Here is a 24,291-nt window from a genome sequence, read left to right as displayed (position 1 = left end):
CAACCAGCTCCACTGCAAGCCAATTGCGCCGATGCCTTGAGACTTGAGAAGTCCAAGCTCGCAAAACATCCGAGTGACGATTATTGGATTCTCCCATTCCCATCTTTCACCATGAGCTCCTTCGGGCCCAAGCGGAAAGCGCGTGTTATCCAACCCCTCGAAGACGATGATGCCGACCTGAAGCCATCGTCGGATACTGGCGAGGAGCAGCAGAGTGACCGTGAGTCTCAGCTTACCACTGCCCGTGCATCACTCAGTAGCCCTCCGTTGCTGATCATCGGTCCCTCAAAGAGCGAGCAAGCTGATGCGCTGCCGGCAGAATCAGCGCCCCCAGGGCGCATCAAGTTTGGTCGCAACAAGCCCGCCAAGTCCTCGGCTCTCAGGAAGAGCTTCAACCCCAACGACGACGACGAAGATGGGCAGGAAGGATCCGCATCTGCGCCGGCTGCGACAGCACGCGACGGGGACGAAGATGGTAGATCTAGTGCACCAGTCGTGGTTCGTCCAGTGTTAGGTCGCTCCGGATCGTCTAGGTTGAAGAAGCGCCCGTCATCATCTCGACTTTCATTCGGTACCAACGCGTCCACGGCAGACGAGGACGAAGAAGATAATGCAACTCCCAGTGTGGTCGCGAAGCCATTCACGCCGAAGAAGCCGCTCGGTCAACGCCTGCTCGAGAAAAACGCGCTCCGCCGAACCTCCTCCCTGCAGAGCCTCACGGGACGCCTACCGGTGCGCTTCGGCGGCGAGGAGGAGCGGCCGAAATATAGCAAGGAATACCTCGAGGAACTGCAGAGTTCGACACCCAACACGCCGCAAAACCTTGCTTCGCTGCAGATCCGCGACGACGGAGATGAAATGGAGCTGGACGAGTCCGAGCTTGAGGGTGCGCTAGTAGTGCAACAAACAGACGTCGCAGCAACTCCTCCAGCGTCGACGCCAACCGCGGCTGCCCACATTCTTACCGAAGCTGAAATTCGCGAACGCAAGGAACGGCGGGCGCGGTTAGCCAAGGAAGCCGAGTTCATCTCTCTCGAAGACGGGTCTGACGACGAGGAGACGGAACGGGGACAAGGGGGTCGGATGTCGGTCAATCTCCCGAGCAAGAAGAAGAGGGAATCGCGCCTCATAGCCGAGGATGAGGACCTAGGCGAAGGATACGACGAGTTCGTATCTGACGGCGGCCTTGCCCTAGGCAAGAAAGCTGAGCGGGAAGCAGCGAAACGCCATCGGCAGGAGATGGCAGAGCTGATACACGCCGCCGAAGAGGGCTCCGACGCCGAGACCGACGACAGCGAGGCGGAGCGTCGAGCGGCGTACGAAGCTGCGCAGCGCCGTGCGGGCATGGATGGCTTGCATCGGCCGCATGACCCGGATGGCATGGATCTGGACGGATCCATGACAGGACCGGATGCCATCCCGCGCATGAAGCCGCTGCCGAAGATGAACGAGGTGTTGCAGCGCATGCGCGACATTGTGCGGGGCCTCGAGGACCAGGTAACGAGAAAGCGGGCGAGGATAGAGGATCTCGAAAAGGAAAAGGAGGAGATCCTTGCGAGGGAAAAGGAGGTGCAGGAGATCCTGAATCAGGCCGGAGCGAAGTACCAGGCGGTAGTGGCGAGTGCTGGCGGCCAGGCGGGGGATGTAGAAAAGATCGTGAGCGGGCAGTCGCCGCTGAGGCCGCTGCCCCCGGGCATCGTAGGTGATTTTCAACCAGTGGAACGGGGCCTTGAGAGCTTTGGGGCGACGCCAACAAGGCGCGACGACATGGAGATGGCTTGAGATGGTAGCAAGGCGGGGAGTAGCCCAAGGCGTATGCCAATATTCTAATGCATCGAAAGTACTGTCACTGTAACCAAGTGCATTGTATCTAGTGTCTGTCTACCTTAAGAGGAAAAGGAAGCAAAAGATCAAACGCATCCCATGCCATACCGACGCCATTATATGATACACCAACAACCCCTTCCGTACCTAGTTCGACCAATACACAACTCTCCGTACAAGACAGTCTTTGAGCCCTTGAGTAACAGTATAGCATAGCCAAGAGACAACATCGTTATGAACGCCCCATGACGGATATTCTCCCCATGACCCCCATCGCCGACCCCAGTGACCTTGGGTTAATCGTACCATAGTTACCTTACTTGGACCTGCTAACACCAGCCCCGATAACCCCAGGCAACTTCTCCTCCCCGACGTTGAACAACAACCCAATCGCGAACGTGACCGCCCCTACAATCGTCACAGTGAAGCCGGCAATCAGCCAGAACTCGACGCTCACGTCCTCCTTCTGGCACATGTTCCCGCCCCAGTGCACCGTCCTGCGTCCCTGCGCCCGCGCGCCATCGCCCGGCTCCACGACGCTGGCCTTGCACACGCATGCGAAGCAGCTCGCTGCCGAGGCGGAGGACGTGGTGTTGCCGCCGTACTTGTTGGCGCACTCGCCGTGGCCGGAGCACGAGTTGGTCTGGGCCATGCAGCCGTCGTAGGAGGCGAAGCACTGCGGGATCGGCTTCTTGGTGCGGCGCGCGTTGTCGAGGGTCGTAGTCGTAGTAGCGGCGGCGGTGGCGGCGGGGGGGTGGTTGGCCTCGCCGTTGTCGCTCTCGGCGTCGATGCTCAGTTGGTGGTCGGTGATGACCGTCTCTTCGGCGTGCCGTCGCCGGCGGAGGTCGGATGCGCTATCCCATGATCCTGCTCCAGCGGCGGTGGCGCTCCAGTGGTTGAGCTTGGAATTGCGGCTTGATTCGGGCAGGAGGACCAGAAGGACTTCGAGCTCGCCGTTATTTACGAAGTTGTTTAGTCTTGGGAGGTTGTCGACGAGAGAGTCAAGTGTCGTGGGTGACTGGTTGTTGAGCAGGTTAGCACGGCTTGGACGGAAGGAATCGGAGGTGGTTTCACCTTTCGTAGGTCGTACTTGACGACTGCGGAAGGGCCGTTCCAGCAATCCGCCTTGAAGGGGTTGATTACTTCTGACAGCTCGCACTGTCGCGGCGACGCGACGCCCATGTTATGGAATCCTGCCATCAGGAACTTGTTTGCAGTGGCAGAGGGGGGGTCGGCAATGGTGTATGCGGCAGAGTGGCCCAACGTTTCTCGCAACCGGCTGGATTGCTCGGCTGCAACACCTTCTACGATCACGACTAATTGTGAAGGCTCGGTCTCTTTGGTGTGTGAGAATAAGGGCGCGGGGCTCTTGCCGAACTTCGCGATGTGGCCAACGGCCGTCTCGGTGTCGATCGAGCTGGGGAGATCGCGGAGGTCGCTGCCATATCGTTGCCTCGACGTCTGGCATGGTCAGCATTGCATCACTGTGTGTACATGAGTCCGATGCATACTCTTTGAAGCAGAATGTGGCGAGCAACTTCTTTGGGAATGCTGGGCGTGTTGGGTGAGCTCTGCGATGATGACGCCTTGAAGAGGTAGGCGTCGGCACTCGGCTGAGATGCGCCGACAGCAAGCCCAGACAAGGCGGCCGCTGTCAGGCCGGCAAGAAGCCTCATGGTGAATTCGCCGGGGCCTATTCAAAATGGGATCGGCTCAGAGGCGAGGAGATGCGAGATCACGGGAGAGGAAGGTCGCGAAGATAGGTGGTTGGCCGTCGAGGTCAATGGAGTTCAGGTTGCTGCAGTTGGCAGCGTCCAATGCACGCGGCGTAGCTGCCGAGGCCAATAGGTGGTCTGTGCTTCAAAGGACCCTTGTCTTCCTGGCATGCAGCCCCTCCAAGACTCCAGCATCGGACAGGATGGAACAAGCAGAAATCAAAGAGTAACGAGATAAATCAGCCATACGGATACTGTTCAGAATACGGGCCCTACCTAAGGTATCTCCCTGTTTTGCGGACTCGACCAAATCGCGCGAAGGGTCGACATTGCCTGCAGCTCATCGCCAACATCCACCGCGACCAACTTGACCACATAGAAAACTCCCTAGCGCTGCAGGTGACGAGCCCGACAATTCTACGTCCACATCTTACAGCCGCACTCCATTTTCGCGCGAACTCAGCCAGCGCCTGCAATTATTAGTTCTTTCCCGCTCCTCCGGTCCTCCGAGTGCGCCGCTCCTCCCCACGCCCACCGGGGAGGCGCGCGAGAGCCCTTCGCCGCGATGTCGCGCCCGTCGTTGTACCGCCAGTTCCGGACTCTATTGGGTTCTACGAGGTTAACGTCACAAGTGCCGAGCGGCCAGGCGATCCGCATCGAGCGCGTCAAGATCAAAAGGGCCAACCCGACGAGGCGTTTCTTGTGAGCATGCCCGGTTCTGTCCTGTTCTCCCTCTCCTGCCGCTGACGTTTGTTGAATGCAGAAGTACAGTGCTCAAAGTCGCTCTGGCCACCCAGTTTATCCTCGCAGTACCCTCTCTGTTCCCCGATGTAGAAGAGGGCGACGAACTGGAAGAGGAGCCGCTGTTCATTCCTTTCCCGTTGACCACGAAGAAGATCCCCGGACAGCCTTACAGGGGGAGTGACCCGGAATGGAGGGAGTTCGTCAGGCTATCCAAAGATCCGCAGGCGCAAAGACGAGTCAGAGGTAAGGTGCCCTTCTTGGTGTCGATATGTCATGCCTGTACCCTTCAATCGCTGATGTGCCCGTGACAGACTACGTTGCCAACCTTGCCTTCCAGGCTGCCTTATCATCCCCCATACTTGCGATAAAACTCGGAAAGCCAACGAGAATTAGGAGATATTGGTTGGACATTGAGTACCCTGTCATGGCACCGCCTACATATGAGCGGTCTGGGTATGTTGCACATGCGGCCCATCAGCGGCTGGTGACAAGGCTGCTAACGCAGGGGACAGTTTACTACTCACGGAAGAAGAGCTGCAGTGGGCCACTGTGCCGTGCGACCCATGGACGGCAAAGATCATGAACCGCGTTTTGTGGCCGCAGCCTGTGGCCCTGGGGCTGTGGGCTTTGGGCAAAGCGGCGGTCCAGCAAACGGCCCAGGACGTGGCGAGATACTTCGGGTTTGCGTCCGAGGGCCCAGCGGGTGCTCACGCACGGCCGAATCCAGGAACGCTGCAGCCTTTGCCGCCAACGCAAAGCCCCGAAGTCCAGAAAATGCTCGATCGCATTCGACAACAAACCACCAGACGGCCGGCCGAGGTAGACGACCCGAGTTCCGTATCTTCGTCAGCAGCCGCGCAACCTACAACCCCACGTGACAAGGCCCCCGATGCGTCGGGCAAGCCGGCGCTGGACCAGAGTAACCAGGCGACTCCTGATCAAAACACCTGGGTTCAGGAAGTGAGCTCTTCCATCGCCAAATCGCAACCGTGGGAAACCTTCAAGAAGACCTGGCGCCGGGAGTTCTTGAACGAGCTGAAGATCGACCCCGTTCGCGGGGCATTTTTCGTCTGGGGCCTCGTTGAGGTGGAGACGCCGAAGGCTTGCTTGGTCATCGATATGTACACCTGGTACGACCCGAAGACTAAGTCGTATCAGCCGGGGACATTGAAGATGCGTCTTAGGAGAGTGCAGCCGAAGATGCAGAGCCCTCTGCCGCCCCAATGACCAGGTTCAGGCGGGCTATGGGACCCCTCTTCAACTTTCAATCTCTTTCCATTCATCGTTGAGCATGTAACAGGCGTTTGCGGTCACAGGTCTCGTCGCAGGATAGCGAATCGCGATACATCGGGCGGATACAGGGCGTTAGGGGCAAGATACCACCATTAGACACACGCGACTTTGCAACGGACGGGCCTGCAGTTCGAGAGGCCCGTTAGAAGCAATGCGATCTTGTATACTGCAGCAGTTAATATACGAGCTAAACACTAACAGCCCTTCAGTCGGCGAGGTCTAACTCCCTCCCTCCGACTGCTTCCTTCACTCGTGCTCCGGTTCCTTGGGGCCGAGGCGGAGTGGGGCCGAGGCGGGTGGAGCTCATCCGGGCCCGATCCAGACGGTTTCGAACGCCAGGACTGGATTCCAGACTCGTCCGTTCGGCATCTTCTCTTTGCCTTTACCAACACTAGTAGAAAGCTCGATTGAGCGCAGTACCGGACTCCAGGCCCATGACCCTCCATCGACTCAATTGGGAATCTGCCCTCATCACCTCTACCAACTCGCCAGGCCAAGTCGACCTCGGCGCCTTCGCACGCTCGAACACCTCATCCGGTTTGTTCCTCGCCCAATCCACTATCCGATCCGCGAGAGCTTTCTCCACGTCGAGCCTCGGCAGTTCCGCGTCAATCAGCCGACTCAACTCGCCGGGTTGGAATCCACCAGGCAACAGCCGCAGGTTCGGGAGGGGAAAACAGTGAAAATCCGCTCGCACAGCAAGCCTTAAAGCCCGGATGATGCCATTGAGGTCCTCGGCAATTCTAGGGGTAGTATGAAGTGCGACGGCGAGCCTGGCCGGCAAACCACTTCATTATTAGCGATAATGCCTAGGTGGCTGTGGTTCATAGAGTACACGTAGGGTGTAAGAGAGGCATACCAAGCTTCACGAATAGTCAATACGGAGAAGCCGTGTCGGCCGAGGACCTTGGCGGTGGCGTCGGCACCGCAGAGCTCAAAACGCATTGCTGTGGCGTCATACCGCGGATCTGTCCTGTAGGCGTGGAGCATGCAGGCCACGAACAGGGCTACGGACCTGTTCGGGTCGCGGACAGAGGGGGCCTCAAGATAGGGCGGAGGTTTGAATTCGTGCCGTAGCGTTACAGCGCCAGGCGCATCTGGACCTGGAAATTCCGATATCATGAAGGTCTGTGCGTAAAGGAAGACGCGGAAGCTGTGGTTGAAAATGGGAGCAGGGAGATCTGCTTGCGCTATAGAGAAGGCTTTCTCGCATGCTGGATGTTTCGGGACCATCTCACGGAGTCGGTGTCGAATCGTTCCAGTGCGAAGGCGGGCACTGCCGGTCGGAGGGTTGGGAAATTGATCACCTATGGCTGATATACAGATGCCTCGCGTCCCGTACTGTGTTATGGAACAGGCAAGTGGGTAAAACAGTGATGCTGTTTGCGATACTAATCTGCATAATGTGGTGGAAACGAAGGCGGTGATGCGCTCCCGGAAGCAGTGAGCAGTGTCTATGTAGGAGTGGGCCGTAGGTTACAGATTCAAAGTTTCCTGTATAGGTCTTTCCATATACTGCCGACACACTGCCGACCGACGGCGGGAAGCGACGACCGCTGAATGGAAACACCAACCTACTCCCTAACATGCACGTCCAGGCATGTAGTGTACCTTGCCTCCCTGAGTGCTGTTAGATTCTCAAAACGGAAGCCGGCTCGTTAGGGACTGGGACGGGACGTCTAATTGGCCGGCCACATGAAAGCCACGTCTTTGCTGTTCTTATAAGTAGTACATCATGCATAAGGTAACACAGTCGCTTATTTCCAGAACGTCAGAACATACAATGGGCCCAGAGGTCAGCGCCACTCGTGAGTCTTCAGTGAAACTGCCCTTCCCACTCTTGTTGCTCAGCGATAATCGATCACGGTGAAATCTAGGCTTTCCCAGTTGACATGAGATTATTCGTCGAACCCTACCTAGTAATGATAAACGCAAATTGCTGTGCTGTAGATTATTTGAGAGGCACTAAGCTCAGATGTGCTAGTATATAAGCATCGGGGTCGACGGGGTAACTGCAGTCGAATTTCTCTAGATGCTGCCAGTGCCAAATAATGCGTGAGCTGGTCTCCAAGTTCAACTAGCAGAAAGGTGCAAGTATAACTACGCACTGTACCCTACCCATTCAGGTCAGTTAAGGCAAGTCGTCTCTAACGGGTCGTTGCGACGACACACTCACGTATGTCATTGACACGGCTGTAATCTGGCGCGAGATGTCATTCCATTCCCAGCCATTACTCCTGTCCAACATCTCTAACCGCCCGTGGCCAACACAGTTCTTGCACCATCATAATTTTCACGGAAGTGAACGTCACCCAGACCGTTCTAGTCCGGTTCAGGGGCCCGATGTTGGCCACGATGACGTGAAAGCTGTAAGCCGTTGTAGGCCTCCCAGAGGAGGCACCGCAGTTCATTGCTCACCTGATGCTAACCCAGGCATGTGTGTTCTCTTCCTTTCTCTCAAGGATACCTGCATTCACCCTATCAGTAAAGTCCCGTATATGAAGTCTTTGAAAGGGGGCGAGGGCATCTTTCCGGAGGGGATACAGATCCTACAGGTATTATGATCCTGATGAATTCATCATATCCCATCGCCCGGGTTCTCCTTTCTGACAAGAAGCGGTATGGGTTAAACCCATGGCTTCGTGGTCGAGTGCGACTCTGCCGGCGGCCGGGATTACTATGTCAGCGAGGTCCAAGCCATCTTGCTTTTGTGGCAAGCGGCGATAGTCCAGCGACCATAATGTTTGTTGTGGACTTCATCGACGGCCTATATTGGCTCCATCCAACGCCGACGGGCTGGCAGATGGTCGATGAGGTACAAGACAGTTGGGACTACTCACTGCGCCACCCAAAACGGCCGAATCTAGCTCTTCACCAAGGCGCAAAGCAGTATCTCATAAGCCTGTGAACAGATAAGTCTGTATGTAACAAAGAACTGCCAAGAATGCAGTGAGCAAGGCCCAGATATGAGGGTTGAGACTCGAGTCTGTGAACACGCACCTGGTATTGCCCCTTCCAGATGGTGTTCAGTATTCCGTTCGATTGGTCTCAAGTCCAACACGAAAGAGCATCCGACCAAGCAACAACAGTGCTCCGAGATATCCCTTCAGCCTTAACCTGGCACAATGTCGTGAGCTGCGTGTGTTGCTTCCACCTTGTTCTCGTATCATTTCTTTGTACATGTCCAGCATGTAATGTTTCTATGGTAAGATCAAAGCACATCCATCGAGGTAAGGTGAAAGAGGTCCGTGGGCTGGCTCGTTGTTCAGACGATGGCATTGTTCTCAATGGTTACCGCGTTATTGTTCGTGGATGGAAGGAGAAGTTGCGCCAAGGGAGAACAAGGGCATTGTCCATCAAAGCAGGAAGAGCAAGTTCGCCGTTCGCCTGGTGATCCAAGGATATATTCTTATCGAACTTGTATTTAAGTGTGCTGCACACGCATACGTCTTTCCGTGATGTTGTCAGACCTGAAGCAACCGACTTTACTATAGAGCACCCTTGCCTTTCCACGCTCAAAACATCATCACCCCTTTTTCCAATATAATAGCGAGCCGTACTTGTACAACCCAACCCCGTCGAATAACACACGACAACCTCAACGATGGCAGGTGGCAGCGAGCCTCCTCGACCACCAGGAAAAACCATGATGCGCCTCCGAGCTGTCCTCAACATAATCGTCATGGCGGCCACGGTCGTGGGTCTGCATGCGCTCTTCAACTGGGTGAGCGGTCACGATTCCTATCTCTACTTCTTCCTGTGTCTCTTTATATGGAGGTATGCGAGGTTAGTCATCAACCTGGTCGCTTTCTGGTGTTACTCACCTGCCCGCTGCCCGCGGAAGGAGGGACCGACCTACGTGCCACGGCGAGACGTGACGGCGGTCATTCCCACGGTAGTAGCCAACCCTGACGACGCAGACTTCCAAGAGTGTCTTGTGTCGTGCGCGCAGAACGGGCCAGCCAAGATCGTGATTGTCACGGCCGGCGACGCTCTCTGCGCCAGGGTCCAAGCAAGCATTCGCAAGGTCGAAGTTCGTTTCCCTTTAGTCGAGTTTGTGGTCGACAGGACGCAGGTCGCTAACAAGCGCGTTCAAGTGGCGCACGCCATAGCGCACATCGACACGCCCATCACGGTGTTGCTCGACGACCATGTGTTCTGGGGCCCGCGCTTCCTCCAGTCTGTCCTGTGCGGCTTCGAGGACGCCTCGGTGGGTATCGTTGGCACGAACAAGCGGGTGCGGAGGAAAGAGGACGTGGACATTTGGGGCCGCATCTGGAACATGCTCGGCGCGACGTACCTCTACCGGCACAACTTTGAGATCCGAGCGACGAACACGGTCGACGGCGGCGTCTTTGTGGTGTCGGGCCGGGCCTGCGCCATTCGCACCGAGATCCTGCGCAGTCGTGAATTCCTCCAGGACTACACCACTGAACGGTTCTTCTTTGGCCTCTTGGGGCCGCTCAACCCGGACGACGACAACTACATCACACGGTTCATTGTGCGCAACGGCTGGAAGATTAAGATTCAGTACTGTGAAGACGCGGTGATGGAGACGACCATCGGCATCGAGAAGCCGCTGGCTCGCAAGTTCCTCGGCCAGTGCCGGCGCTGGGCACGCACGACGTGGCGATCCAACATTTGCAGCCTCGTGACCGACCGCACCGTGTGGGCCACCCAGCCGTACTGCGTCTATGCCGTCTACCTGACGTCGCTGACCAACTTTGCTGCCGTCGTGGACCCGCTGCTCGTCTACCTCCTGACCCGCTCCTCCTTCTACGCGGCGCACTCTTATGCTCTGCCCAGCCTGGTCGTTTGGACTCTGATGAGCAAGACGGTCAAGGTATTCGACTATTTCCGTCGACATCCGCAGGACATCATATGCTTCCCTGTCTACTTGCTCTTCGGCTACTTCCACAGCCTCATCAAGCTCTGGGCCTTGCTGACATTCTGGGACTGCACATGGTCAGGACGCCGCCTCGACAAGATCCCCGTCAAGCCAACACCAACAACAACAGCCACCACCACCACCGACGAGCCCACCACGTCTTCCATGGAGACTAGCACCACCACCACCACTACTCCCATTAAAACCCCTGATCCCGCCATCGTGAACGACAATCCACAGTCAGCACATCCTCCCCGCCCCATATCAACGCTCCGCACGCTCCGCAACCTCCGCGCCCGCGTCGCCGAGATCAGCGAGCAGAACCTGGCCTACATCGAGAACTACCAGCTCCCACTCATCGCCGCGCTGAGGCAGCTCAGGGAGGCGTTTGAGGCGCTGCAGCGCGAGCAGCGCACCGCCGACACGCATGGGAAGAACCTGCGCGCGGAGCTGCGGCGCGTCGCTGAGCTTTCTGCTGCGGCGAGGGAGATGAATTCTCTGAGGAAGAGGACTTCTTCTTCTGTTGGTGGTAGTGGAGAGGAGGAGGAGGTGGTGGGAGTGGGGGTGGACGAGACAGAGAGGGAGATTTTGAAGGCGATGGAGGAGGTGGAGCGCGTGGTGGACTGGATGATCAATGGGGGCCGGTGGAGTAAGAAGGCTGCTAATAAGGGGAAGGGAAAGGATAAGATTTTCAATGGTGGTGTGGTCTCGCCTCCTGGTTGCTCGTCATCTTCTTCTTTGATTGCTAATGCTGAGAAGAGGTGAGCTCTTAGAACGCCGGAGTCGGAGGACTTGCTTTATATAAGAAGGAGGAGTGTGGAGTCCGTATAAGGGTGAAAAGAGATGGATAGACCAAGATTGTAAGAGGTCCACTATGTTTGTTTGTATCACAACCTAAATAAATATGTAAGAACGAGTTGATATAACAGTCCTGCTACCAGTACTAGTAAGATGATGATTTGCCCGACAGAATAAATGAATGTGTGCGTGCTGCGTGAAAGCAGCAGCAAGACAATGAAACACAGACAGCCCGCATTAGCTTCTTTCCATCACTCACTTCACTCAGCCCTGCCTGACCTTCTTCACAGTTCACACCCGCCCGCGTACTACCTCCTCCTCTTCATCACAGCCCTCAGCGCGAGGTTCTCAATACTCACAACCTGCCCCTTCGCATCCACCTCAAACACAAACTGGTCCAGCGGCTGCGTCCCGTACGTGACGCCCGTAAACGACACCCACGTGCCACAATCCGTCGAGAACATAGCCTGGGCGGGATCCCTCGCCGGCAGGTTCAGGTCCTCAAACACCGCCTTGAACGCCACCCTCCTGCTCCCGTCACTCCGCACCGTCTCCAGCCCCGTCGGGTACAGCCGGATGCTCGGATTGACCGGCGCATACCCGCCCTGGAGCACAACAGCCACGGTCTGCATGTCAGTGCCATTGCTCACCCAACCTTCAATCCCGAGCCCCGGGCGATCAGACTGCGTCGTCAGCCGAAGCCGCGACGACGACGATGAATTGCCCCCGTCGTTGTTGTGGTAGTACTCGCCCGCAAACTTGGCCTCGGCCTGCTCCCTCGCGGCGGCCTCCAGCGCGGGGACCAGCGCGGCGCCCACCACGTCGGCGAGGTTGAAGTTGGCGTTGCCGGGGATGGCCTCGCCGGCGAGCAGCACGGTGAAGCCGGCGTCGTAGTCCGGCAGCAGCACTAACAGAGACGAGTAGTACCCGATGCGGCCGGCCTTGTTGAAGGCGTCGACGACCCGCTTGCCGTTGGCGCCGTACGACGGGAGGGCGATGCGTCGGATGCCCCACGGGTAGCCCACCCCCGCGATCAGCTCGGACGTCAGGACTGCGGGCTTGAGCCAGCGCCGTGTGAGGACGGGTGGGAGGAGGGTTGAGGCCAGGATGGCGCGGCCGAGGGCGGAGATGTCCGCTGCGGAGGAGTACATGTTGCCTGCGCTGAACATATAAAAAAAAAAATACTTAGTGCTTAGTCTACCAGCGGATATCCATAAATAAAATAAAAAATAATCGTGTGTGGACTCACGGATTCTCGTCGCCGAGCTGGTAGGTCCACTCGGCCTGGGACAGATTGTTGCCCGGGATGATGCCCTCGGCGGCCGGGGCGTTGCGGTAGTACGTGTGCCTCAGCCCCAGCGGCTGGAGGACGCTCTCCTGCATCATCGACTCGAAGGACCTGCCCTTGATGTTCTCGAGCGCGTAGGCCAGGATCTGGAAGCCCGTGTTGGTGTATGCCGGCGTGGTGAAGGGCGCGAAGGACGGGTAGGCGCGGAGGAGGCCGTTGAAGAACTCTGTCCGTGTCTGTCAACCCCCTTCGTGCTTCCTAGGGGAGTGTTGGGTATTAATGGTGGTGCTTTGACCTACCCGTCCTATTGCACTGCGGCCACTGGCCACACGAGGGCAACATCGGATCCCCCTTGCTCAGCGGCGGGAATCCCAGCCCGACCGCCTCGTTTTGATCAAACTCCTGCGTGACTTCTCCCATCAAGCCATCTAACATCAATCAGTCAGCCCCCTTTTCTTTAACCACCCACCTCCCCAGTATTTAACAAAAGAGAAATACGCACAATCTCGAATAGCGCCGCTCAACTGCCCCGCCAGCGCACCGACAGTGACCTCGTCCCACGGCACATTCGCGACGGGGTCCGCTCCCTGCTGTTTCGCCCGCTCCGCCGCCGCCGCCAGCTCGGGCACATAGCGCGTGATCGGATCGTTCCACTTGCTGTCGCCGTCCTGCACCAGCCACGTGTACACGGTGAACACCTTGGTCAGGCTGCCGAGCCGATAGACCGTGTTGGTGTCGACCTGGGACACGCCGACACGGCGAGCTGTGCTGTTGCTGTTGTTGTTGGATGAGTTTGTAGTGGGTGGTGGTGGTGATGGTGGTGCGAGCAGCGACGGGGCCGTGTGGTGCCAGCTGAAGATCAGGGGCTGCTCTTTGCTGGTGCTGAAGACCTCGATGCTGTAGCTGGTGATGTCGGAGCGGATGGCCGACGCATTGCTCTGGTCCCAGGCTGTGAGCGTTGCCGTCAGGTTTGCGATGGCGGATTGCATGGCCGAGCTGGTGTTGAAAGTGAACGGCTTTTCGAAGGCTGGGCCGAGCGGAGGGCAGTTGGGTCCTGCGAGCGCGGTTGCCGCCACGATGGCGAGGACTGCCACCGACGTCTTGCTTGTCCACATTGCTACTTTCCTTACTCTTCCTACCTACCTATATGGCAAGCTTTAGAAGGCCCCGAAGACGCCGGGTTCTCTGGCGGGTCTTGACGTCAACTGCGCGAGACAAAACCATGGGGTATAGTCGGGACCTTAACTGGTGTCACAGCTTTATGTCTCTCTTGACCTTGTCGATTGGTCCTCCGAGAAGCAGCATGTGGTTGGGGGTCATAGCCACGAGTTGGAATACGGAATGCGACGCCGGTTCCTGCATCGGGTACGACATGAACATTTTGCAGCCATACTCCCGGAGTCCGGGGTCCGAACACCTTTTATCCCGGGCATGCTTGGTACCCAAAACTTGGGGAGGACGTCTGAGCGGAGTCCTGCCGAAAAATTGGAGGAAGACCGCGAGGCGAAGCATTGTGCTGATGTGACAGTGACCGATGGCAGATCCATAGATATAGCAGTTTATCTTAACAAGCTGGTAAAGGCCGGCTAAATCTCCCATATTGCCTTGCTCCGGAAGCGCCAAGGGACTCTCTCTCTTTCAAGTTACGGCATCTGGCTAATTCAGGTCTCCCCGGGCAGCACAACACTGCGTATGAATGGCCGATGCGGATTGGTTTTATTTGTTCGGAAGAAAATGTCTCTTGGATAGACCTTGAAACGCCCTGGGACAGGAAGAACCCAGGAATATCTGGGACAGTTGTGTAACATGGCCGAAGAACTGAACAGGGCTTATCAGAAAGACCTTCGATGAAATCTATTTTCATGAATCATGATAAAGCTTGGGACGTATGGTGTCCCTGGCGGGAGAATATCCACACTTCCTGCCACATCGTCCATCTGAATCACCATGAACTTGGAAAAAAGCCGTCATACAAACGCCCGCAGACTTTCCATGCCCATCCCGCCCTGTAGACGTGCGTGGACATTGATGAAGCCACCCTCTGGCCCGGCATCGAACGGCCGGACGAGCCATATTGACCTTCGTTTCCTTTCCCGCGGCGGTATGTGTTCCGGCGCTGAATTGCTTCTGTTAGTTATTGTGATTGTCACGTAATGTTCCTGAGCGAGCCTATACCTTTCTGTTTGGACCTCGCCTCTGGACCTGTTTGATTTCCTGTATCCGCCGTGCGTTGGTCCTCTGAGGCGCTTCCTAACCCAGAGAACCCGCCGCTCTCGGGTTTGTCAAACATGGCAAGGTATGACGTCGGGTTCTCCGACCAGTCCTCCGTCGTTCGCGGCTGGAAATCCCGGAGCTCAGGGACATGGATCGGGACCAACTGCGGCGCCATCCGCGGCGGATTGCTCCAGGAAGGAGGCTCGTGCAAACCTGGATCCGGCGGCGCCGCTTCTCCCGCCTCGCTCTTCGGGTCGACAGCTGCTGTCCCCGGCAATCCCTCCGCCGCTGCAGACGAACTCCCTTCCTCCCTGGATGGTAAACCCACAACATCGGCCCAGACAAACTGCTCCGCCTTGTGCCACCTCCTGACCGCAGTATCGATAATCCTCTGCTCCAGACCCGTATCCATCCTGATGCCCAGCATCGACCCGACAAACACCAGATGATGCGCCAGCATCTGGCACAGGTGCTCCTTCATGGCGAGCCACAGCGTCGGACTGCGCTGGAACTCCGGGCTGATGAGCGTCCGATGGTGCATACTACTAGTATTAGTAGTACTACTACTGTTCTCCCCGGACGAAGCTGAAGAAAGCAGGTGCGACGGCGACGAGTATCCCACGCCGAGCACGGCGCCCAGCACGAGCAGGAACAGCACCTGGCACGAGTCGCGCCCACAGCGGGCGAGGAACTGCGGCGTGAGCACGCGGTCGAGCCGGCGGAGCAGCCGCGCGCCCGACGCCTGGCCCACCGCGCACAGGTCCCGCGTGGTAATGAAGCCCCTGCTGCTACCGTTGCTGCTGCTGCTGCTGCTGCTGCTGCTGCTGTCGCGCCAGCCGGCGTGGACGAGGGATGTGGCCAGCACGAAGCGGCGGAAGTCGGCGAGCAGGCCGTCGTCGTCTTCGTCATTCCCCCGTTCTTGCTGAGGAGCCGGAAACTGCAGCCCCAGCAGGCTGGAACAGCACAGGCCGACGATGCTGCCGTTGGGAAGGTGGAAGTCTGGGTCGGTGAGCCAGGCGAACAGGGCGTTGTTGAAGGCGGCCGGGTGGGAGGTGAGTGAGAAGTGCGCGGGCGTGGCGATGCGGGCGAGCAGGGCGCTCATCCGCTGCATGAGCGTGTCGATCTGCATGGTTGTTGTTGTTGTTGTTGTTGCGGTGGCTCGTCCTGGACCTGATGAGCCTCCTAGTCTTCCTTCTAGCTGCCAAGGCGAATCGAAGATGTTGACATCGGCGAAGCGGGTCCGCACGCAGTAGCAGAAGGAGAGGACCTTCCTCTCGAACCCCTTCACGGCCGACTGCAAGCAGGGTTGACACGGGTTATCGACGGAGCACTGGGGGTAAAGAGAGAGTCCCGGTTAGGTACCTAAGGTAGGAAGCTAGGAGGATGGGTGTGTGCCCGGGACAAACCCAACCTGGATCTTGAGGATCCTACACCTCAGGCATGCACCCTGCCGTCTGACCCCCAGCACCTTCTCTCTCTCTTCGACCGTGAGCTTGGTGCGGGATCGTGGGCGTCGATCCGCAGTCCGGAAGTAGTGAAAGGACGGTGCAGGCGGGGTGACCACTGTGATCTGGGAAGGGGGCAGACCAGGTCTGGGTTGAACAAGATGGGCCATCGAGATGGAGCTTCAACAAGCGCTTTAAGGTTCTAGGGACCCGTGGCTCTGGGACGCATCTGTCGATGATCAATCGATCTGCGGTTGACTAGTAGTGTCACGGTAGCGTCAGAACTAGCGGCGACCGTTTGCTGTCGTGGCGAGACTGGAGAGCTGAATACCGGAGACTGAGGGACATTCTGGGCTGGAGCCATGGTCTGCTATGTAGTACATAAGTGTGCGCTAGTGTGGTGTGTCTCTTGTGGTCGTAGCTCCTCAGCTAGCTTCTGGCGGTCCTGTCTGGCTGACGGTTACACGATGCAATATCATTAACTTTTATGCGCCCCAGCGCAGGAGCATGTGAAATCCTGGGAGCGACTGGGATGCGAAACAGTGCCCATCCCCGAGCATTCCACATCTGGCTAGCCCGAATGTGGGGCTCCTGAAAGCCGGTATTGCTTGGCAGTTGAGTCGGCCTGAGCTGAGCCAGGCGCGCTAGTAAGATACACCACTGGGCAAGAGAAAGTGGGACTCAAGGCCGAACAAGCATATGCGCATTTGAGGCGTACTTTAGTTAGCAAATGGATTTCCGCTGTTTCGAGGCATCAACTGCGAGAGAGCGTGTTTAAAGCAAGCAATGGCCAGTCAAGATCCTCGGTCAGTTACCGTAAAAAAAGCATTATGAATCATGGGTGGCTTCACCGAAAACACGGCCCGTATGCATGCATCTGCGTGTGGCGCCGATCGGGTCGATCTAGGGACCAATCGGCAGTCGGGGTCAGAATGCCGCAAGCTGAAAGTTGCGCTGTGGGTTGCTGTCTGCCTGGGTACGAACCACCATGGCCAGCTGAAAAGCCAGCAGCACAAACAAGGAAACCTGGAAGCAGTGGAAACGGCAGCTTCCATCACAAGTTGGCGTTGTTGCTAACTTAGCAGACCGACACAATGCTCACCCGATGTTTTGCCGGACGAAATCCTGTTCGCGTTCCCGGACCAGGGCTCTCCTCCGTAACGGCTACCTACTGTAGGTACAAACGGCGCCGGTGACGGAGGCCGGAAGGCGTCGCCCATTCTACTTCGTTCACATCCATCAAGTCCTCAGGAATGTATACCGCACATTCGCGATTGAGATGCATTTTCCGCGCCAGGGTCCCGCCCCCTGTTAGGGATGCGAATTAATAATCAACCATGGTGTAAAGCCGCGATTTCCATCCTGAGGCTCTTCCGGCTTGTCGGTGGTCGGCCGCCGGCTTGGCCGAAACATCCAGTCGTCGCAGCTTATCTTCAAGTTCAAGGTGTCGTCACTACGAAGCGGGACTCGTTGACCGCACTTTCCCGTTCTTTCGACCCTTGGTAATACCCGTCAAAGAGGAGATGAGTAGGAAACTTCGTGCCTCACATGGGCCACCCAGAGGAATACACCGGTCGGTATTTTCCGGTCATAGACCGTCTTGCATCGTGGACTTTCGTGCTGTACGTTGAAAGTCGAGACTGTAATCAGCTGTCAAAACTCGCAGGCGAAAGACCTGGACCGGACGAGAGATAGGAAGCAGATCGCATTGAACTTGTTCGAGCAGCCGAACTGAGCCAATATGCTGGAATTTCCTCCCTGTCACCAATTGTACCCAGGAGGATCATATCTCGTGGTTCAGCGTTTCGGCCTAGGTGATATCCCCAGGGAGCTTCCATCATATTCTTGTCAGTACCTTACCTACTCGGCCAAATAATTAGCCACGGCAGTGATCGCCGGTGCCACTATTCTGATACTCTTTAACCACGACCCAGTGTTGGCTATACCAAGCCCAAAGAATCCTAACATAAGGTACTTTGCTGATCCTAAACAACAATCATAGGATCCCTTGCAGCTTCGACCAACACGCGTGCTACAGCCTTTTTGTCATTCATACTAATCCCTCGAATGAATTTACGAAAGTGACAAGCCCGCCTCCCTATGTTTTGTCTCTACCCCTTAGTCTTCCACCGGTAACATTTCGAAATATCCATACTTTGCCTTAGCTTTCGCCGTCCGCGGCACCGCCGTAATGAACTCGACATTGCCTTCATCATCCAGCTCCTTGTTCGACTGTAAATAGACCACACAAGGGTCATTGTCTGTGCTCGAGATGGAGCAATCGACTTTGACGGGGAGACTCCAAGAATCGCTGGCGGGATGTCCCGTGAACGCTTCTTTGATGTTGACATCGGGAAGAGGGACCACAGACCGGGAACAGGTGTTGAGAGCCATTCGTGCCAGCTGGTGAGACACTGGATGGTCAGGACGACTCGTGAAGTCCTCTACTGCGAGAGTCTCCGGGAGATCTGGGTCGAAGTGACACAACAGATTTCCTTCGATACACACGATGATTCGAAAAGGGTCTGAGGCGGGAAAGTCCTTCGGAACCACGAGAGTAAGGGTCGCTATTTTTTTTCTTTCTTTCTTTCCTTCTTCCTTTTTTTTTTTTTTTTTTTTTTTTTTTTTTTTTTTTTTTTTTTCATTTCAGATTCACTGTGCTATCCACGTATTCCGGAGAAGTCTTTTAGTGTCTGTAGACCTTAGGAAGGGGTTTCTAATGCAGACTATACCTACCGGGAATGAATGGCTCTTGCGGAGGAGCTGGAAACTGAGGGGCTGTAGGTGCGGTGGGTTAAGTGCCTGGATGAATCGGGATGAATGGATGGATGGATTTATGTCGAGCCCGGCAATAGCCGGGCTCATATCCATCCAGTCCAGTGCCCTGTCGGGCTGCGGGCGCCGGGCACCCACATTGACTGCAGGCTTGCCACTGTCCCGCGACGACGTTCTCCACGAAGATGTTGAAGACCTTTCGGCCTTACTATGCCACATCGCAAACAGCAACACCGCCATCGCCCCGGTGCCCGGAGACATCAGAGCTGGAAATCCAGGACAGCAAGTTTTCTCTCACCCGCATTGGCCTTCTCCTTGGTAAGGACCAGCACCGACAAGACGTCGTCTTGGTCGAGTCTGGCCGAGTCCACCAGTGGTTCGCCCGAGAAACCATGTCCGGTCCAGACCTCCTCGTAGGTCGAGTACCCACCCGCCTTGGACGACTTTAGGATCTGGATCTTCGTCGCCTCGAAATCCGGGAGCACAATGTACAGATCGCCCGCCTTGCTTATGGCCAATCGGCCGCGCGCACTGCCGCTGACGGGCCGGAGTGCTCGCCGAGACCATGTCCCTGGACTCGCGTCAGCACTACGGTCTACCCGCTGTTTCCACTTAAGTGGTCCTGATGTTCACAATCACTAACCGTCTGGGGACTTGTGATAGTGCTTCCACACCGGACCGTCGCCATCCCCATCCGTGGTGTCCCTATTCAATACATGGACACCGCCCTCCTGGTCGACTGCCTGCGCCTCCTGGTTGGTGAGGCCGGAGTGCTTGGGGATGTCAAACGCTACGATGCCCTCGGACTCGTTGGTAATGCTTTCGCCCTTCCTCAAGTCGGCGATGACATTTCCGGCGCCGTTCTTCCACGTGTACCCCTTATCGTCGCTGCACGCATAGCAGATGTTGTGGTTGTTCTCGGCGCCGTTCGGTCCGGCCTGTTGCTTGTGCTTTGTGTCCAGCGGGTCATCCCAGCCGTCGTAGTGCACGAAGCCGCGGTACACCCAGGTGACGTGCAGCCTTCCATTGCGGCAGTCCATGCCGTGGACGTACGGGCTGCTCCGGATGCCGGTCAGGTGCGGCCCGACGAACTCGAAGCGCCCGCTGCCGCCGCGGTAGAGGTACAGGTAGTCGTTGCCGAGGCCGGCCTTGCCGTCGCGGAAGGAGCAGAACATGTCGCCGTCATCGGCGAACCCAAACCGAGGGTAGGTCACATATCTGAAATGGCGATGGGTGGACGACAGGCCGGGCAGGTAATCCAGGGTTGGTGTGAAGTGCGAAGGTACCCACTCGAACTTCTCCGGGTCTGCAGCCAGGCCACGGACTGAGTAACGGTACCTCAGGCTGAGGTGAAGTCAGCATTGCGGCACTTTTCATCCTTGATCGACGCCCCTTACACGTCGCAATGGTGGTCGTATGAAAGATGTATGGTGCCGTCGCCGGGACAAATTCCCATCTGGACCGTGTTGTGTCCGTCGTCGGTCGTCTGTGGATAGTCATCGAGCACCATGACCTCCCACTCGCCCTGGGGCAGCCGTCTTCTCGCGAGGTGCACATAGAGCGGGTCTGAGGGGGGATTCGAGGACCCCGAGGGGGAGAAGGTGTAGAAACAGGCATACTGCCAGCCATTGAACGAGACAATGGCGTCTTGCTGGAAAGCATAGCAGTTGATGTTGAACTTGCGGTGGGCGGGGTCCCGCGCGAGGACTTGGACTTGGGGCTCCGGCAGCATCTTGGCGTCAAAGAAGGGATTTTAGAATGTTTGAGGCAAAGTTGCGTCGTCTGACGTCTGCGGACTCCCTGCTACCGGGGGCATGGGACCGATGGGTGCATAGCTACCTAAGGTACCTACACAGTACATACCACGCGGCTACCAGTAGGGTGTCAATCTGCCACATTTCATATCACATCATGGGCCTGCACCATGCCTCGCGAGTCAAGAGACAGACAGTCTCCCCGTTCGTGGCATGGTGTTGACCGCGATGTACCGGTTCGTCGTTGGACTGTCCCTGATTCGTGGATAAAAGTAAAGGATGCATTAATCCACGACAGAGATCAGCGCCTGGCACGCACACTAACATGCCGGTCAACTTGGGGAACTCCCCGGTCAATGGCTGGAACAGGATAGGGTCGGGTACCTTAGCTCGGCTGGCTAAATTGGAGCATCGTTTCGAATCGTTAAACCTTCCATACTGTGTACATGATAAACCACGATGGGTTGGAGAATGGGTGGTCTCTAAACCGGAGATTTCCAGCAGCTCTAGAAAGAAAGTTAATGGCGGATAGCAGGGTCCCGGTTTTACCCTTACGTACAGTAGTATGTGATTTGACACGGTCTGCCCGCACTGAGAATGAGGACATTGGAAAATTCGGGTTCTATTTCAAGCTCAAGATCCTCACAGTCGGGCATAGTAGAAGGATTGTGCGGGGCCGGGGGATCTTGCACGATGCTTGTTTTCTCCAGACTCCAGACTCCATCGCTCTTTCCCCAGAGGACTTCCCCGCCTTTTGGGTGGCCCAGTTCGCAACCCCAAACTTCCACCCTGTCTCTACCCCACACCATGAATAGCCTAATACGATATGGCACTCAAGAGGCAACTGAGCAGCGCGATAAGGATGGTTGCAACTCATGCGCTGTGCGCTGGACTGTGGGTAGGTGACTGAGTCTTCGATACAATGCCGATATCCACTCCGGCGGTACAATACCTGAATCATTGTGAGCAAAGGAAGTAAACTGTATCTTAGTCATTCAACTTGTCAACCAGGGACTGAAGCTGACGCCCCGGAGGATTACACGAGTTCAGATGTAAATCCGACTGTCGCCACACCGTCTTGGCGGTAGGCACTTGGCACCGGGGCGGGAAAGCCGTTGACCTGCTCCAGGGGTCAAAGCCCCTTGGCGGCGTCTCCTTTTGGTGGAAAAAAGAGAAGCAAGAGAGGCGAGAGCAACAAGCCGGATCGTGGCTTGACGCTACCTATCAACCAAGCGCGAAGGCACGCCCAGACACACGGCGCCGGGGTGACTTTCGAGCGGCGAGCGAGTTTAGACGCTACCAGGCCATAACCTGACCCGAACGGCGTGTTTGTAAAGTGCCCTGGCGGAAAACACCATCAAGCATGTCTCCGCACGGCCCAAGGTGTGAATGCACATGGGGCTGACCCGGGATCGATCCATGGGCCCCCCCCAATCAGAGGCGAGCATGCAGGAAGGGTGATCTCGAACCCCGTTCATCCGCGCGAATATCCATGGGTCGATATCACGGAGACGCAGTGTGGCTAGTGGCTACAAAAAGGCCCGGGTTGCTGCCGTCATGTCTTGCTGCTCCCGCCTCGAGTCCCGGTATCTGGGGTCCGTCTCTTCCTTCTTAACTTCTTAAAACTCAAAGATCCCCAGTATTGCACCTTGAGATATCCATCCCGAGTCCCGGACGTTCCCTCCTCCTCGGCTTGTCCCGACTCCGACAGATAAGCCGCCAAAATGTCGCTCTCGGTGAGGGTATTGCGGAAGATCGTGAAGAACGAGGCCATGGCCTCGGATCCTCCCGAGATCTACGGCTGGCGCGTGTACATGCTGGCTTGTTCGGTGAGTTTGCACCTCGTTTTGTTTCTCTGTGCTTACTCAGGAACGGAGGGGATTGCTGACACCGCATTGTCTTGTCTTGCCTAGGCCTGCTTCGGCGCAATGTCCTTTGGCTGGGATTCGTCTGTCATCGGAGGTGTCATTGTGCTGAAGCCCTTCGTCAGGGACTTCGGTCTGGGTGACCCCAAGTCCGTTGCCTCCGCCAACCTCTCGGCCAACATCGTCTCGACACTCCAGGCCGGCTGCTTTCTCGGCGCCCTGCTCGCGTCCCCCCTGACGGATCGGTTCGGACGCAAGTGGTGCCTTATCGGCGTGTCAATGGTCATCATCATCGGTGTTATTATGCAGGCCTGCGCGCTCGGCAACCTGGGCGCCATGTACGCCGGTCGCTTCCTGGGCGGCGTCGGCGTCGGCGCCGCCAGCACCATTAACCCCATCTACGTGTCCGAGAACGCGCCGCGCGCCATCCGCGGCCTGCTCACCGGCCTCTACCAGCTCTTCATCGTCACGGGTGGCATGATCGCCTTTTGGATCAACTACTCGGTCAGCATCCACTTCCCGGAGACCAGGATCCAGTACGTCTTCCCGCTCGCCATCCAGGCACTGCCGGCGGGGCTGCTGTGCGTCTGCATGCTCATGTGCCAGGAGTCGCCGCGCTGGCTCGCGCGCAAGGACCGCTGGGAGGACACCAAGCGCGTGCTGGCGCGCATCCGCAACCTGCCGCCGACGCACGCCTACATCCAGGACGAGTTCCAGGAGATCATCGACCAGCTCGACAACGAGCGCCGGCTGATCGGCGGCGCCACCTTCTGGAACCTGCAGCGCGAGATGTGGACCATCGCCGGCAACCGCAAGCGCGCGCTCATCAGCATCATCCTCATGATCTGCCAGCAGATGACGGGCACCAACGCCATCAACACGTACGCGCCGACCATCTTCCAGAACCTCGGGCTCAAGGGCACGTCCACCAGCCTGTTCAGCACCGGCATCTACGGCATCGTCAAGGTCACCAGCTGCATCTGCTTCCTGCTGTTCATGGCCGACTCGCTGGGCCGCCGCCGCAGCCTGCTGTGGACGTCGATTGCCCAGGGGCTCGCCATGTTCTACATCGGCCTGTACGTGCGCATTGCCCCGCCCAAGGAGGGCGAGGTGGTGCCGGCCGCCGGCTACGTCGCGCTCGTGTCCATCTTCCTGTTCGCCGCCTTCTTCCAGTTCGGCTGGGGCCCCGCCTGCTGGATCTACGCCAGCGAGATCCCCGCCGCCCGCCTGCGCTCCCTGAACGTCTCGTACGCCGCCGCCACCCAGTGGCTCTTCAACTTTGTCGTCGCCCGCGCCGTGCCCAACATGCTTGTCACCGTCGGCGCCTACGGATACGGGTAAGTCTTTTTTTTACTCTCACGCTCATTCATTTACCCACCACCCCCTCACCCATCTCTCTTCTGAGACCTGTCCTCCTCCCTCTCCACACAGGACTAGGACGCACAAACGCAAAGACTAACCCGTCTATGTTTATGATGATTATTATAGAACCTACCTCATCTTCGGCAGCTTCTGCTTCTCCATGTTCTTCTTCGTCTGGTTCTTCGTGCCAGAGACCAAGGGCATCTCGCTCGAGGCCATGGACAAGTTGTTCGGCGTTACTGATGTCCCGGAGAAGTCGGTCAGCGAGGAGGAGACCAAGGAGAAGGATGGCCCGCAGGCCCGCGAGACCGAGGTGGCTTGAATTA

At 57.1% G+C, this 24,291-nt stretch overlaps 9 protein-coding genes across 9 annotated transcripts; 4 read left to right on the top strand and 5 right to left on the bottom strand.

Annotated features, from left to right (window-relative positions):
* The first annotated feature begins 45 nt into the window (after window positions 1-45).
* B0T15DRAFT_515294 (nineteen complex-related protein 2-domain-containing protein) lies at window positions 46-1,849 on the top strand. The gene is made up of 2 exons (XM_062868176.1): window positions 46-220; window positions 320-1,849. Exons 1-2 carry the CDS (start codon window positions 112-114, stop codon window positions 1,780-1,782), a joined length of 1,572 nt encoding a protein of 523 aa, XP_062725138.1. The 5' UTR covers window positions 46-111; the 3' UTR covers window positions 1,783-1,849.
* On the bottom strand, window positions 1,850-3,619 carry B0T15DRAFT_405548 (uncharacterized protein). The gene is made up of 3 exons (XM_062865298.1): window positions 3,336-3,619; window positions 2,899-3,285; window positions 1,850-2,842 (listed from the first exon to the last, which is right to left on the bottom strand). Exons 1-3 carry the CDS (start codon window positions 3,498-3,500, stop codon window positions 2,141-2,143), a joined length of 1,254 nt encoding a protein of 417 aa, XP_062725137.1. The 5' UTR covers window positions 3,501-3,619; the 3' UTR covers window positions 1,850-2,140.
* A 485-nt stretch (window positions 3,620-4,104) lies between these two features.
* On the top strand, window positions 4,105-5,510 carry B0T15DRAFT_488096 (uncharacterized protein; the record flags this gene model as incomplete). Its single annotated transcript, XM_062866474.1, has 4 exons — window positions 4,105-4,241; window positions 4,303-4,526; window positions 4,595-4,736; window positions 4,796-5,510. The coding sequence occupies 4 exons, from the start codon at window positions 4,105-4,107 to the stop codon at window positions 5,508-5,510; spliced, it is 1,218 nt and encodes a 405-aa protein (XP_062725136.1).
* Window positions 5,511-5,967: 457 nt separating this feature from the next.
* Window positions 5,968-6,836, bottom strand: B0T15DRAFT_386593 (uncharacterized protein; the record flags this gene model as incomplete). Its single annotated transcript, XM_062864333.1, has 2 exons — window positions 5,968-6,349; window positions 6,436-6,836. Coding segments are annotated over 2 exons (783 nt in total), but the record flags the coding sequence as incomplete, so codon positions are not given.
* A 2,389-nt stretch (window positions 6,837-9,225) lies between these two features.
* On the top strand, window positions 9,226-11,229 carry B0T15DRAFT_385916 (glycosyltransferase family 2 protein; the record flags this gene model as incomplete). Its single annotated transcript, XM_062864302.1, has 2 exons — window positions 9,226-10,569; window positions 10,636-11,229. 2 exons carry the CDS (start codon window positions 9,226-9,228, stop codon window positions 11,227-11,229), a joined length of 1,938 nt encoding a protein of 645 aa, XP_062725134.1.
* A 196-nt stretch (window positions 11,230-11,425) lies between these two features.
* Window positions 11,426-13,665, bottom strand: B0T15DRAFT_423957 (beta-lactamase/transpeptidase-like protein; the record flags this gene model as incomplete). Its single annotated transcript, XM_062865603.1, has 4 exons — window positions 11,426-12,423; window positions 12,512-12,776; window positions 12,850-12,978; window positions 13,053-13,665. The coding sequence occupies 4 exons, from the start codon at window positions 13,663-13,665 to the stop codon at window positions 11,571-11,573; spliced, it is 1,860 nt and encodes a 619-aa protein (XP_062725133.1). The 3' UTR covers window positions 11,426-11,570.
* Window positions 13,666-14,517: 852 nt separating this feature from the next.
* Window positions 14,518-16,573, bottom strand: B0T15DRAFT_481087 (uncharacterized protein; the record flags this gene model as incomplete). Its single annotated transcript, XM_062866002.1, has 5 exons — window positions 14,518-14,666; window positions 14,726-15,306; window positions 15,346-16,094; window positions 16,176-16,334; window positions 16,541-16,573. 5 exons carry the CDS (start codon window positions 16,571-16,573, stop codon window positions 14,518-14,520), a joined length of 1,671 nt encoding a protein of 556 aa, XP_062725132.1.
* Window positions 16,574-19,244: 2,671 nt separating this feature from the next.
* On the bottom strand, window positions 19,245-20,716 carry B0T15DRAFT_389727 (uncharacterized protein; the record flags this gene model as incomplete). Its single annotated transcript, XM_062864507.1, has 3 exons — window positions 19,245-19,555; window positions 19,628-20,328; window positions 20,382-20,716. 3 exons carry the CDS (start codon window positions 20,714-20,716, stop codon window positions 19,245-19,247), a joined length of 1,347 nt encoding a protein of 448 aa, XP_062725131.1.
* A 1,746-nt stretch (window positions 20,717-22,462) lies between these two features.
* On the top strand, window positions 22,463-24,287 carry B0T15DRAFT_387728 (general substrate transporter; the record flags this gene model as incomplete). Its single annotated transcript, XM_062864404.1, has 3 exons — window positions 22,463-22,567; window positions 22,652-23,940; window positions 24,092-24,287. 3 exons carry the CDS (start codon window positions 22,463-22,465, stop codon window positions 24,285-24,287), a joined length of 1,590 nt encoding a protein of 529 aa, XP_062725130.1.
* Window positions 24,288-24,291: the final 4 nt, after the last annotated feature.

Source organism: Chaetomium strumarium (genome assembly GCF_033439665.1).
Source record: "Chaetomium strumarium strain CBS 333.67 chromosome Unknown B0T15scaffold_1, whole genome shotgun sequence".
NCBI lineage: Eukaryota > Fungi > Ascomycota > Sordariomycetes > Sordariales > Chaetomiaceae > Chaetomium > Chaetomium strumarium.
Note: the sequence above shows the minus strand (reverse complement) of the source record. Positions and strands in the feature narration are given on the sequence as shown.